Raw genomic sequence first — 15,772 nt, 5'->3', positions numbered from 1 at the left:
TATTACTGTACAGAGCACAGTACTGTATACAATTCTATATAATATCATTATTACTACAGTAACAAGCTCCTCCTACATTGGTGAGCTTTCCTTGCAGTAGTCTCTGCCCCTCCCACAATATGGAGATTTCCCCCCAGTAGTTTGTGTTTATACTGCTCTTGATACCTTCTGCTCTTTTCTGTTCATCTTCTTCCTCAGCTACTAGGCAGCGGAATAGAGGGGAGGGCTCCTCGAAGCCATCATGGCGCAGCCCTGTGGAAGAAAATAAATGGTAATTATGGATGCCAACAACTAAATTGTTTCTATGCTAAGTCCACGGAAGTGGTGTATAAAATTGACCATTAGGACTAATGCATCTTCAGCCCCACCTACCTTCTGCTGTATTCATCATCTCATCCGACATCTTCTCGTAATCTGCCAATTCCTGCAAAATACAGACACAATAAACTCAGTATAGCACCCCCTGCTGGCCACACTGATCACTGCTACTGAGAATGACACCAGGACAGGAGAAGTGGGACTGTGCAGAGTCCATACATACAGAACAAGTACACATTCTGTAGTTTTAGAGCCAAAACATAGAGGGGGCGGGAAGGGGGCATGAGAGGGGCGTTGCCATCCCCGTGCTACAGGGGGCCTCTGGGGTTTCCCTTTCACACCAGGGTAGAAGGGGCAGCAGGGACAGCATTTACTAGAGCCTATTGGCTGTATTTTCCTCCTGCCGCAGCTGAAAGCCAGCGGCAGGAGGAAAATACAGTTGATCGGTTCTAGTAAAAGTTACCACCCGGTCCATGTTTCACTTCTTTCTGGTGTTTTCCCCCCAGCAACACTGTCATCTTCCCTCCTCTCCATGCCAGCTGCGTCAGGGGATCTCTTAGGGATGGAAAGTGGGGGGAAGGGTCCATTTAGAGGCATCTTCCTATTCTAAATGAACACAGTGAGTGATCGGAACCAATCACTCCAGCGTTCATTCATAACTGAAGAATAGAAAACTGTTTTTGTGAATGAACATGAAGCCAATCAGCACAGAGCATGTCCCATTCATTCACTGTCCAGTGCAGCTGAGGCTGCAGAGACAGGGACTGGGGAATCTCTGTCCTCGGTCCCTTTTGCGGTCTCAAAAATGACACATCAAGTGTCTGTTTTGGCCCCTGATATTTCCCCAAAGTCCCCCAAAGGGGCTCCTAAAAAATAAATGTTGTAAAAAAAATAATAAAAATAAAAACTCTGACAAAGTTCACTGTCCTACTGACGCCATCCACTGCTCCACTGACTGACACCAGTCTCTACTCTACTGATATTGTCCATGCACCAATCTCTGCCCTACTGACACCGTCCACTGCTCCACTGACTGACACCAGTCTCTACTGATATTGTCCACACACCAATCTCTGTCCTACTGACACCGTCCACTGCTCCACTGACTGACACCAGTCTCTACTGATATTGTCCACGCACCAATCTCTGTCCTACTGACACCGTCCACTGCTCCACTGACTGACACCAGTCTCTACTGATATTGTCCACACACCAATCTCTGTCCTACTGACACCGTCCACTTATAGAGTAGGTGAAGTTCATATTTTTATAGTGACATTTATCTTATTAATCGAAGCTATTTTTTGGGTACAAGAATGCCTTTGTTTTATTTAAACATTCCCTTTTAAGCCCCTCCCACTGTTTCCACAACTTGGTCATATCCTTGTTGATTTCTACTCCCTGGCCTTACTGACCACTCCCTCCTCCTCAAAAACTACTTACTTGGTACCCATCACTGTGCTTTTTGTTGGTTCTCATCCTACCTATCCCACCGCATCTTCAGTGTCATTTACAATTCTACTTCCTCCTCTTCCAAACTGAGGCCCCCTGATTGCCTTTATCAAACCCTTGGGGCATTTTTCCCTCCACTAACAAAACACATTATTCCTCCCACTGAAACCAACAGCGGGGCAATGTTCCTGCTACTGACATCAACAATGGGACATGATTCCTCCCACTGACACCAACAATGGGACGTACAGAAATTCCTGCTACTGTCATCAACAATGGGGCACTATTTCTCCCGTTGACGCCAATATTGGGACACTACTCCTCCCACTGACACCAATGATGGGGAACTATTCTTCCCGCTGACACCAATGATGGGGCGCTATTCCTCCCACTGACACCAATGATGGGGCGCTATTCCCCCCACTGACACCAATGATGGGGCGCTATTCCCCCCACTGACACCAATGATGGAGCACTATTCCTCCCACTGATACCAATGATGGGACACTATTCCTCCCACTGACACCAATGACGGGGCACTATTCCTCCCACTGACACCAATGACGGGGCACTATTCCTCCCACTGACACCAATGACGGGGCACTATTCCTCCCACTGACACCAATGACGGGGCACTATTCCTCCCACTGACACCAATGACGGGGCACTATTCCTCCCACTGATACCAATGATGGGGCACTATTCCTCCCACTGACACCAATGATGGGGCACTATTCCTCCCACTGACACCAATGATGGGACACTATTCCTCCCACTGACACCAATGATGGGGCACTATTCCTCCCACTGATACCAATGATGGGGCACTATTCCTCCCACTGACACCAATGATGGGGCACTATTCCCCTCACTGATACCAATGATGGGACACTATTCCTCCCACTGATACCAATGATGGGACACTATTCCTCCCACTGATACCAGTGATGGGGAACTATTCTTCCCGCTGACACCAATGATGGGGCACTATTCCTCCCACTGACACCAATGATGGGGCACTATTCTTCCCGCTGACACCAATGATGGGTCATTTTTGAAAACCAAAAATTACGTTAACAGAGGCGTTGGTAAACCGAGGTCCAAGTCCTGCAGTCTGAGGGAAGCAGGTAGGGACGACACACGCTTGTAGGGGGAAGCTGAGGTGTAAGCTGGTGCTTACAATATGGTACCAAATTCAAAATGCTTTTTTCCCCACATTTTAAAAGACTTTGTACAAAGCTAATATGTGTTGCCGACTCATGATTACTAGTCTAGTAGGCTGCCAGGGGGTCTGTAAGGGGCTAACTCAGGCTCTGCAGTTTCCCAGACTTTCTGTGCGCTGCCCTCTACCCTGTGTTCTTTATTAAAAGGGGGAGGGCTCAGCTCCAGAGCTCCACAGCATAGGAGAAGGAGAGCAAGCTGGGATATGGACTGATGGAGTGGTCACCTCTGAGAAGAGCCACTCCTTTGTGCGTACCCAAGCGGAGTCCCCTCAAAGATCTCCCAGCAGCGAGTCCTCCCTCCCCCGGACTGTATACAATGTGTGTGTGTGTGATATATATATATATATATATATACACACACACACACAGTATCTCCCAGAAGTGAGTCCCCCCTCCCCCGGACTGTATACAATGTATATATATATTACATACATACATATATATAAAGATAGTGTCTCCCAGAAGTCCCAACATGGCACCTCATGGCAAAGAACTCTGAGGATCTGAAAAAAAAAGAATTGTTGCTCTACATAAAGATGGCCGAGGCTATAAGAAGATTGCCAAGACCCTGAAACTGAGCTGCAGCACGGTGGCCAAGACCATACGGCGGTGTAACAGGACAGGTTCCCCTCAGAACAGGCCTCGCCATGGTCCACCAAAGAAGTTGAGTGCACGTGCTCAGCGTCATATCCAGAGGTTGTCTTTGGGAAATAGACATATGAGTGCTGCCAGCATTGCTGCAGAGGCTGAAGGGGTGGGGGGTCAGCCTGTCAGTGCTCAGACCATACGCTGCACACTGCATCACATTGGTCTCCATGGCTGCCATCCCAGAAGGAAGCCTCTTCTAAAGATGGTGCCAAGAAAGCCGCAAACAGTTTGCTGAAGACAAGCAGACTAAGGACATGGATTACTGGAACCATCTCCTGTGGTCTGATGACACCAACATCAACTGATTGGGTTCAGATGGTGTCAGACGTGTGTGGGGGCAACCAGGTGAGGAGTACAAAGACAAGTGTGCCTTGCCTACAGTCAAGCATGGTGGTGGGAGCAGGGGCGGACTGACCATTGGGGAACTCGGGCACTGCCTGAGGGCCTGAGGTCAGTAGGGGGCCCCATAAGATGTCCCTGGTACCTTTCATAGGCTTTTTTGGGTGTGATTTGAGTGTGGGTGAGCACACAGGGGCCCCATGATCCCCTATTGCCCCGTGGGCCCCATGAGTTGTCAGTCCGCCCCTGGGTGGGAGTGTCATGGTCTGGGGCTGCATGAATGCTGCCGGCACTGGGGAGATACAGTTCATTGAGGGAGCCATGAATGCCAACATGTACTGTGACATACTGAAGCAGAGCATGATCCCCTCCCTTCGGTGGCTGGGCCGCAGGGCAGTATTCCAACATAACGACCCCAAACACACCTCCAAGACCACCACTGCCTTGCTAAAGAAGCTGAGGGTGAAGGTAATGGACTGGCCAAGCATGTCTCCAGACCTAAACCCTATTGAGCATCTGTGGGGCCTCCTCAAATGGAAGGTGGAGGAGTGCAAGGTCTCTAACATCTACCAGCTCCGTGATGTCGTTATGGAGGAGTGGAAGACAGAAGGTGGAAGAGCGCAAGGTCTCTAACATCCACCATCTCTGTGATGTCATCATGGAGGAGTGGAAGAGGACTCCAGTGGCAACCTGTGAAGCTCTGGTGACATCCATGCCCAAGAGGGTGAAGGCAGTGCTGGATAATAATGGCGGCCACACAAAATATTGACACTTTGGGCCCAATTTGGACCTTGTCACTTAGGGGTGGACTAACTTCTGTTTCCAGCGGTTTAGACATTAATGGCGGTGTGTTGAGTTATTTTGAGGGGACAGCAAATTTACATGTTATACAAGCTGTACACTGACTACGTCACATTGTAGCAAAGTGTCATTTCTTCAGTGTTGTCACATGAAAAGATACAATCCAATATATACAAAAATGTGAGGGGGGGGGGGGGGGGACTCACTTCTGGGAGATACTGTATACTGCTTTTGCCACAGATAACCAGCACAGCGATGCAGAATGCTAGAACAACCAGCCAACGGGAGGTTGGTACCTGGCATGGGAGATGGTAAACCCGGTAGTGAGGCTGTTGGTGAGCTTGACGATTGGTAATCCACATATGGGACCAACATCATGGCACAGGAGACCCAGGGACCTATCCAGAGGGTACAGTGCAAGAGACAGCAGGGAAGTGGATCCAAGTCAAGTGTAAAGCTTGTTAGTAATAGAGTTCTGCATGGGAATGTACATTGTCACTGGGAGTAAGGTGACCAACCATGGCTGTGCTGGTGACTGAGACACAGGCTCCACAGTGTCTCCCCAGGAATGCTGCATTCATGAGATGGGAAAAGTGCTTAACCATTAAGTGTCTGAATTTAACAAGTGGAACTGCGTAAAGGCGATAGGCTCACTTCAGGATTGAAATGCCCGTAGCGAATAAGGAAGAATGGAAATAGCGCAGGGCATACATGACTAGGCCCAGAGTGGTGTAGGGAACGGAAAGAGTTAAAGTTAGCTCCAGGGGGTGGGGAATTGATTGGGGAATTATCGGATTGGCAGATATGGAGTGTAGGAGGGGTCTGTGGCACCTTAGGGTGGGAGGTTCTGTGGAAGGGGCGTCAGTGGAGCTGGACGTGAGCAAGGACCAGAGCTTCCCTCCCGCCCTCCCTGTTTGGTTGGGTATCGGGTATCGGGTCTCGGCCGGGGGCAGGTAAGAAATAAAAAAAAAAAAAAAAAAAAAGGTAGAACAGTTTTCTGTTGGTTCGTGGGCGGTTGTTGGTCTTTGGAGGCGGTTCTCATCTTGGAAGGTAAAACAATGGTGTGGGACCCCATCCGTGGTATGGGGGGCCCGGAGGATATTCCCAGTTAACCAAGGTTTAACTGGAAGGTGGTGGTGCTGCACTGCGGATGGTATGGTTGTCTCCGAGCTGGTTGGTTGCGGTTGGAGGCCTGGTGTATAGGGTTGTCCGCAGGTGCATTTTGGATCGTTTGTGGGTGCCTTTGAAGACCAACAACAATTCTTTGGTTTCCGTTAAGGAACGGTTGATGTATGTAAAATGTGAAGTTGTTAATAAAAGGCCATGTTGGCCATTTACTCCAAATGGTGTCATGTGTTTTGTAAAGTTTATTTGGTTAAGGGGTGGGGAGGGGTATGAATAGGTAATGGTGGAAGTAGGAGTGGACAAGCCTATCTATGGTGCATTAGTCATGGGGTGCTGCTTTAATGCGGACTTTACATGACCACGGCCCTCATGCCCGTGTGCTCAGGCCATTAGCAAAAGCAATCATGAGCATTCTTGTATCGGGCGCTAAGCCACATCCACGTAGGCACAGGTTTTCCGGAGAATAGCCAGTCTAGGGACATCCCAGACTCCGGTATGTTCTCGGTTTTGGAGACAAGGAACTTCCCGCACATGTAATCACCCGTCTAGTGTTAGTCTGCACACTGATGGGACTGTGCAGCATCCCTTTCCGAAGGTCACAGTGATCAGCCACAAGCAAGACTGCTCAAGGAGGCAAAACTCCAGCTGCACTACTGAACCTCCCTAATATCTGACGGGGAGAAGTGCTGCTAAGGTTCTAGAAGAATCTTCAACTTTGTGTTGATTACTCGGCACAGTGAAAAAGGTTTTAAGGAAAACTTATGTCACCTGATCCCTCTGCACTATAGCCACAATGTAAGCCCCGCCCACATTTGGCATAGTAGGCATGATAACCATCATCCCAAGTGGAGGGTGTGGTGAGAGTATGGTATTGGTGCCTTAAGGAGCCACTCCGGCTTTAATCCCAAAGGTTTAATGGCACAAAAATTCCCCTCATAGAACGGCTGGAGAGCTCTGCATACCTTCCTGATTAAACTATAAGTTCCCTGTGTAGCACTCACTCAGATCCTCTCCTGCACCGCCTGTGGACTAGTGGCCACCATCAGACCCATCAGCTAGGCTGCCCCCTCCCTGCCACACAGGTGGTCCTCTCCCAGGGGGCCGGCTAGCTTCAAGCTCTCCTTCCCTCTAGCACCAGGCCTCATCGCTCTGGTACTCCTTGCAGCCTTCTGCGTTCAGCCTACATCCTCTCTATCTTCCACCCGAACTCTCCCTCCAACTTTCCTGCTACTGAACAGGCTCCAACACTTTTAAGGGTGTCCAGCCCCTTGCCAACCTTGGCTAGGACCCCTCAAGAGTGCAGCCAGCCACTCCTCAGGTCCTCCCACTGCCTTCAAAAGCCCTAGAGCAGGGGGAAATTTCAGAGGGGCTGGCCTGCAGAGTCCCTCAGCTACTGACCCAAATTTGACCGCTCTCTGGCTAATACACCTGGGTTGCTGCTCAGCCCCTGTCTAACCATTAGAATCTAGCTCCCCCTAGCTAACCTAGGGGGGTGCTACACCTGGATGGTGGAGCCTGCCGGGCAGAGTTAGTCTTGCCAAAAAAGGGGAGAGACAAGAGCAGTCATAACGGCCCACTTGGAAATCTTGTATGGTAAACCTTCCTCCATGGAGGAACTTGAGGGGACTATTTCTCAAGATGCAGTGGTCAAAAGTTTTGAAAACACTTGGAATTCAAAGATGGACCTGGATGGGCATCCATAATTAAAATCTAGATCTTGTGTTTGGTGTACAAATTTTTTCCATGGTCCGGTTTGGGCAGCTGAATTAGGGTCTTAAAGGACCAAAAATGTGGTGAAAATTTTCCTCCATTCTCTAGGAGGCTATGAACAAGATGGAGAGGATGAACAAGCATGAGCAGGGCCGGGAAAGGGGTGGGGCAGAGAGGGACAAAGCCCTGGGTGGTGCAATTCACTGGAGGAAGTTGGGGTGAAGAACAGGCACTGCTAAAACCTTGTTGATCGAGTACACTGAATGTACACAGCTTACCAACCACGCTACAGTACTTGTAGACAGAGCCAGAGCTTGCAACGCTGTGCAGAGTGTGCTCCTGTTTCAGGGTTTCAGGCACATGCACACCAGATGGGGTGCAGTTTGCCATCTTCGCCCTGGGCACCGGATGACCTTGTCCCGGCACTGAGCATCAGTAAGAGCTTTTCAAAAGACTGTGAGATCTGTGACTAGGAGACACCTCCCTCTCCCTTGTTGGTGTCGGAGTTGGAGGAGGCCATCAAAGACCTGAAAGAGTCCATGACTACCAATTGGCAGAAAATATAAGCTATTAAATGGGAAGTCACCCAGTCATCACATGAAATAGTTCTGTAGGCGAAGCCACGGCATGGCTCAGAGGTGTTGGCACTGTGGCTGCCCAGACCATTTTGGAGGAATTGAAGGCCATAGCTGAAAAACATTCCTCTCCAAAACAAAAGAAATGTGACATAGCGGGACAAGCTGCAGGAGGTCCTTCTTCTCATTTCAAACTTAGAACGAAGGTGGCCGCTTCTTGCATGAATGATAGGCCAGTGTGGTGTGTGATAGATACTGGAGCTGAGGTCCCTACAATGGTCTGTGCCTTCAACATCAGTCTCAGAATTTAGACTCCGATAGCAGAAGGTGCCAAGAAGTCACCCATCCCTGTGGTTGGGGTCACCTGGATCAGAATTCAAGTGTTCAGGCAAACCCATGGTCCTCACTTTCCAGAGGCCACTGAATCACATTTAAGAGAAAGTACTTCTACTTTGTTCTGTCCTCTAAGAGAGACATAAGGCATGTCACCAGTCAGGGCCGGCGCCAGCATGAGGCAGCCACCTTAGGGCATCAGGATGGGGGTGGTAAAAATCCAAAATCAGATTCTTAACCACTTAAGTCCTCTTCTGTTATTTAAGACACTCCCGCCCGCTATATCGGCCAGGATTGTGTGTACTTTAGTAAAGCTGACTGTCGGCTTTCAATGTGGAAATGATACAAGCGGCTATAAAGCCACCAATCACTTCCATAACCGCCTCCATAACCACTCCCCCGCCTTGTTTACTGGGCTCCGCCATCCCACCTGCTGGCTTGGTGCAGTCATGGCAGGTGTCAATGAGAAGAGTGGTGGAAGCTGAATAAACATCTGTCCGCTCAGCCTCTCCCCCCCCCATACATGACATGTATGGTGTCACGTACAGGGGCGGACTGACCATTCGAGCACTCGGGCACTGCCCAAGGGCCCGGGTCATTAGGGGGCCCATGAAATGCCCCTGGTACCTTTTATAAGCTTTTTTTGAGTGTGGGCAAGGACACAGGGGCCCATGATCCCCTATTGTGCGGGGACCCCATGAGTTGTCAGCCCTCCCCTGGTCATGTATGTACAGGCGCTGTCATTTATCCAGAATCATTGGCCGATCTGTGTTCCATCAGCTGCAGTGGAGTACAGAGGAGACATTTATGGTCTAGTAGACCCCCGGATGCCTCATAAAGAGTACCTGTCACCAATATGCCATCACACAGGGGGCTATTGGTCCCCTATGTGGTAGCAATAAAGTTATATAAAAAAAAAAATAATTAAAATGTTTTAAACATTTAAAGAGACACATAAACATGATACAAAAAAAAATTGGAGTCCACCTCTTCCCACATACAAAGCCATACACATTGGGGCGCCTATGTACGAAAACAGTGATTGCCCTACACGTGTTACATAGTGAGAGCAATTGTAGTGCCAGAACCCTGCATCACACTAAACTGGTGACCTGCAGACATTTTTAAAGTGTTGCTTATAAAAAAATATATATAGGTTATATAGGGTACTGACGGTTTCCATGGTTTCATCAGCGCAGACAATTTTAAGGCTTGACACGTTGGGTATCTATTCACTCGGCACAGCCTCATTTTCCATAGTTTGTCCAAACATGGGTCATTTATTGTATTTAATCCCTTGACGCCGACGTCACACAGATATGTGGCCTCACAGAACTGGGGCCGCGTATTTGTGTACCCATGTTTGTGCTGGGAGCGCACCGCACTGCCAGCACAAAGACCGCGGTGTCACTGAAAGCCCGATTCCGGGTCTCTCGATTGCTGTGATAGCCTCTGATTGGCTATCACAGTGATCAGTCACTGTGCAGCCCAGCCCCCTTGTTTTTTTCTCAATGAACGAAGGAGAGAGATACATTGTATTATTATATACCTCCTATTATACATTGTATTATATACCTCCTATTATACATTGTATTATTATATACATTCTATTATACATTGTATTATAATATACATTCTATTATACATTGTATTATATACCTCCTATTATACATTGTATTATATACCTCCTATTATACATTGTATTATATACCTCCTATTATACATTGTATTATTATATACATTCTATTATACATTGTATTATATACCTCCTATTATACATTGTATTATATACCTCCTATTATACATTGTATTATATACCTCCTATTATACATTGTATTATTATATACATTCTATTATACATTGTATTATATACCTCCTATTATACATTGTATTATATACCTCCTATTATACATTGTATTATTATATACATTCTATTATACATTGTATTATTATATACATTCTATTATACATTGTATTATATACCTCCTATTATACATTGTATTATTATATACATTCTATTATACATTGTATTATTATATACATTCTATTATACATTGTATTATTATATACATTCTATTATACATTGTATTATATACCTCCTATTATACATTGTATTATATACCTCCTATTATACATTGTATTATTATATACATTCTATTATACATTGTATCTTTCGAACTTCTGGCAAAGAGAGAAAAAAAAAATGTTTGTAAAAAGAAAAAAAATAGAAGATAAATAAATATTAAAAAATAAAAGAAAAACATAAAGAAAAAATACCTAGATCAAGGTTTGATCCATTTCAGTGCCAGGGTTATTGTTTGGGTCAAGGTCAGGGTCAAAGGTCAGGATTAAAAAATTTGGTGTCAGTGTGTTTTAGGTAAAAGAGAAAAAAAAAAAACAGACAAAAACAAAATGCGCACTATTGTTTCTGTACTCCGGGTACAAACACCAAATAACATCCACATCTATGGTATCGCTGCGATCGTCAAGAGCTGGAGAATGTATTTTGGGTTGTTCTTTGGTGGTCGGTTATGGTAGTAACAAGAAACACACAGCTACATTAAAAAAACATTTTTTTTCTTTTACTATTTTGGGCCAGTTTTCCTTTTGATAATAAAAGAAAATCAGGAGATATCCATTACCATTTACCACCAAATGAAAGGCCAATTTGTCCTGAAAACATCGCGGTATAATCCACCTGGATGTACGAAGTAGTTGTGATGATACGGACGGTTTTACTAACACAGGTCAACGTTGCAGAATTGTGCTTAGGCATTTAGATTTTTTACCCTCAGGAGTGAAGGGGTTAAATGCCTGAAAATGTACTTCTCCAGAAATGTAGCACTAATATCAAGTAACATAAAATTGGGGCTGCTGACATTTTATTCTCCAGGGTGTCTGCCTTCAGAAAATATATGTTTTGGGAGTTTTAAGTCATGTTCATGCCTAAAATGATTTTTAAAACATGTAAAAAACTTAAATAATGGCTCTGGGCCTAAAGTGGTTAAAATACTTGTCTGCCGTTCCCTAAAGCTGCACTCCTCTCCTATGGGAAGTCTTAGTTGTCCTCAAACGCCAACTACCCATAGCTAGTGAGGGGAAACAGGGAATGCAAAACCCACCCCCTCGTTACACAGCTCCATTGTGGAGGGGAGGTAGGTGGTGGGAGGACGTGGCGGGAGGTAGGTGGTGGGAGGACATGGTAGGAGGATGTGGTGGGATGTAGGTGGTGGGAGGACATGGTGGGAGGATGTGGTGGGATGTAGGTGGTGGGAGGACGTGGTGGAAGGATGTGGTGGGAGGACATGGCAGGAGGTAGGTGGCGGGAGGACATGATGGGAGGTAGGTGGTGGGAGGACGTGGCGGGAGGTAGGTGGTGGGAGGACATGGTAAGAGGATGTGGTGGGATGTAGGTGGTGGGAGGATGTGGCGGGAGCTAGGTGGTGGGAGGACGTGGCAGGAGAATGTGGTAGGAGGTAGGTGGTGGGAGGACGTGGTGGAAGGATGTGGTGGGAGGACATGGCAGGAGGTAGGTGGCGGGAGGACATGATGGGAGGTAGGAGGTGGGAGGACGTGGCGGGAGGTAGGTGGTGGGAGGACATGGTAAGAGGATGTAGTGGGATGTAGGTGGTGGGAGGATGTGGCGGGAGCTAGGTGGTGGGAGGACGTGGCAGGAGAATGTGGTAGGAGGTAGGTGGTGGGAGGACGTGGTGGAAGGATGTGGTGGGAGGACATGGCAGGAGGTAGGTGGCGGGAGGACATGATGGGAGGTAGGTGGTGGGAGGACGTGGTGGGAGGTAGGTGGTGGGAGGATGTGGTGGGAGGACGTGATGGGAGGATGTGGCGGGAGGTAGGTGGTGGGAGGATGTGGTGGGAGGTAGGTGGTGGGAGGTAGGTGGCGGGAGGACATGATGGGAGGTAGGTGGCGGGAGGATGTGGCGGAAGGTAGGTGGTGGGACAATGTGGAGGGAGAACGGGGCGGGAGGTAGGTGGTGGGAGGACGTGGTGGGAGGACATGGCAGGAGGACGTGGCAAGAGGTAGATGGTGGGAGGATGTGGCGGGAGGACGGGGCGGGAGGACGGGGCAGGAGGTAGGTGGTGGGAGGATGTTATGGGAGGACGGGGCGGGAGGTAGGTGGCGGGAGGATGTGGTGGGGGGTAGGTGGTGGGAGGACGTGGCGGAAGGTAGGTGGTGGGAGGACATGGCGGAAGGTAGGTGGTGGGACAATGTGGAGGGAGGACGGGGCGGGAGGTAGGTGACGTGAGGTAGGTGGTGGGAGGACGTGGCGGGAGGACATGGCAGGAGGTAGGTGGTGGGAGGACATGGTGGGAGGACGGGGCGGGAAGTAGGTGGCGGGAGGATGTGGCAGGAGGACGTGGCAGGAGGTAGGTGGCGGGAGGACGTGGCGGGAGGACGTGGTAGGAGGAAGGTGGTGGGAGGACATGGTGGAAGAATGGGAGGTAGGTGGCGGGAGGTAGGTGGTGGGACAATGTGGAGGGAGGACGGGGTGGGAGGTAGGTGGCGGGAGGATGTGGCGGGACCACGGGGCGGGAGGTAGGTGGTGGGATGACGTGGCGGGAGGACATGGCAGGGAGGATGTGGCGGGAGGACATGGCGGGAGGACGGGGCAGGAGGACGGGGCAGGAGGTACAGACACACACTGATGGGGGGAGATAGGCTGAGCCCAGGCACAATGGAGATAGGACAGTCTGGGGACATCACAGACACCTATTTGCACCCGGTGATGGAAAGGAGGATTTCTCTGAAAGTAACCAGCTCACCAATGGGGCCGTCCAGCATTCCTCTCTGCAGGTCACAGAGGTCAGCCACAAGCAAGCCTGACCAAGGAAGCATGCCTACTAACTGTACACTGTATACCTACTGTACTACTACTGACCCATGCCTGGGGACTGAGCGTAGGGATGGTGGGAACCCCACATAATGGGCACAGCAGGTGTACAGATCCGGGAACTCAGCTCAAGGATGGTGGGAACCCCTCATAATGGGCACAGCGGGTGTACAGACCCGGGAACTCAGCACAGGGATGGTGGGAACCCCTCATAATGGGCACAGCGGGGGTACAGACCCGGGAACTCAGCACAAGGATGGTGGGAACCCCTCATAATGGGCACAGAAGGTGTACAGACCCGGGAACTCAGCACAGGGATGGTGGGAACCCCTCATAATGGGTACAGCGGGTGTACAGACTTGGGAACTCTGCACAGGAATGGTGGGAACCCCTCATAATGGGCACAGCAGGTGTACAGACCCAGGAACTCAGCACAGGGATGGTGGGAACCCCTCATAATGGGCACAGGAGGTGTACAGACCCAGGGACTCAGCACAGGGAGAGTGGGAACCCCACATAATGGGCACAGGAGGTGTACAGACCCGGGAACTCAGCACAGGGATGGTGGGAACCCCTCATAATGGGCACAGGAGGTGTACAGACCCCGGGAACGCAGCACAGGGATGGTGGGAACCCCTAATAATGGGCACAGGAGGTGTACAGACCCGGTAACTCAGCACAGGGATGGTGGGAGCCCCTCATAATGGGCACAGAAGGTGTACAGATCCAGGAACTCAGCACAGGGATGGTGGGAACCCCTCATAATGGGCACTGCATACAATCTGTGCGGGTGCAAGGCTCTGCATGTTTGTATGGCTACCTAAGGCCAGTGTGAGCTAGGCAACTTTGCCTTGTTGGGGGGATTAATCCTCCATCATGTCAGTTGTGGGAGGAGTGGAGCCCCCCATACAAGATCCATAGACTCCAATAATATTCTGGCAGTCATACAGGGCCTCCATATCACATGTCCAGGGGCAGATGGTCTCCGGGAGTCCGGCACCAGAACTTGTTAGAATTCCATTTAAACTTCTAGCCTTGTTCTCGGGGGAGGGGAGACAACTATTGGGGGTCAGCTGCTGCCTTTCTGTAGGAATAGAAATCCCATCATCCCACCTGGATCATCCGTATGATCTCCTCGCAGTCCCCCGGCTCCGCCGCTCGCACCCTGTATCCAGCCATTGGTCAGAGTCCACCCCGACTTCAGGAGAGTCTCACTCCTCCTGTCACGCTCTTCTGTCCAATGACCCCTTGTTGGTCACATAGGGAGCAATTGTGGAAAAGGAAACAGTGTATCCAGTGATCTAAACACAGCCCCTCCCCCCCAGGTTTGAGCATTTAACCTCTTGTTGGCAATTCCCTGCTGATGAACCTGCTGCCAGCAAGAGGGTTGTCCACAAATGGCCGGGTATTCCAAATCTGCCAGCAGACCCTTATCCCAGACGTTGGTCTACATCCACCTCAGACCCTTATCCCAGACGTTGGTCTACATCCACCTCAGACCCTTATCCCAGACGTTGGTCTACATCCATCTCAGACCCTTATCCCAGACGGTGGTCTACATCCACCTCAGACCCTTATCCCAGACGTTGGTCTACATCCACCTCAGACCCTTATCGCAGACGTTGGTCTACATCCATCTCAGACCCTTATCCCAGACGGTGGTCTACATCCACTTCAGACCCTTATCCCAGACGTTGGTCTACATCAGGAGTCTACATCCACCTCAGACCCTTATCCCAGACGTTGGTCTACATCCACTTCAGACCCTTATCCCAGGCGTTGGTCTACATCCACTTCAGAGCCTTATCCCAGACGTTGGTCTACATCCACTTCAGACCCTTATCCCAGACGGTTGTCTACATCCACTTCAGACCCTTATCCCAGACGTTGGTCTACATCCACCTCAGACCCTTATCCCAGACGTTGGTCTACATCCACCTCAGACCCTTATCCCAGACGTTGGTCTACATCCACCTCAGACCCTTATCCCAGACGTTGGTCTACATCCACTGCAGACCCTTATCCCAGACGTTGGTCTACATCCACTTCAGACCCTTATCGCAGACGTTGGTCTACATCCACTTCAGACCCTTATCCCAGGCGTTGGCCTACATCCACTTCAGACCCTTATCCCAGACGGTTGTCTACATCCACTTCAGACCCTTATCCCAGACGGTTGTCTACATCCACTTCAGACCCTTATCCCAGACGTTGGTCTACATCCACCTCAGACCCTTATCCCAGACGTTGGTCTACATCCACCTCAGACCCTTATCCCAGACGTTGGTCTACATCCACCTCAGACCCTTATCCCAGACGTTGGTCTACATCCACTGCAGACCCTTATCGCAGACGTTGGTCTACATCCACTTCAGACCCTTATCCCAGGCGTTGGTCT

General features: G+C 49.4%; 1 protein-coding gene across 1 annotated transcript in view; it reads right to left on the bottom strand.

The window, feature by feature from the left end:
- LOC149441017 (thialysine N-epsilon-acetyltransferase-like) overlaps window positions 1-14,608 on the bottom strand; it is a 41,664-nt gene extending 27,056 nt beyond the window's left edge. Inside the window, exons 1-3 of the mRNA XM_089657865.1 lie at window positions 14,488-14,608; window positions 373-424; window positions 166-252 (exon numbers count right to left, since the gene is read on the bottom strand). Of these exons, the coding sequence (XP_089513991.1) occupies window positions 166-252; window positions 373-424; window positions 14,488-14,553 (205 nt within the window). The 5' untranslated portion in view covers window positions 14,554-14,608. The remainder of the gene's footprint in view (window positions 1-165; window positions 253-372; window positions 425-14,487) is intronic.
- Between the last annotated feature and the right edge of the window lie 1,164 nt (window positions 14,609-15,772).

This window comes from Staurois parvus, unplaced genomic scaffold (genome assembly GCF_062004578.1).
Source record: "Staurois parvus isolate SC_StPar_1 unplaced genomic scaffold, SC_StPar_1.0 ptg001036l, whole genome shotgun sequence".
Lineage (NCBI taxonomy): Eukaryota > Metazoa > Chordata > Amphibia > Anura > Ranidae > Staurois > Staurois parvus.
The sequence above is the reverse complement of the archived record's forward strand: the minus strand, read 5'-3'. Positions and strand labels throughout refer to the sequence as shown.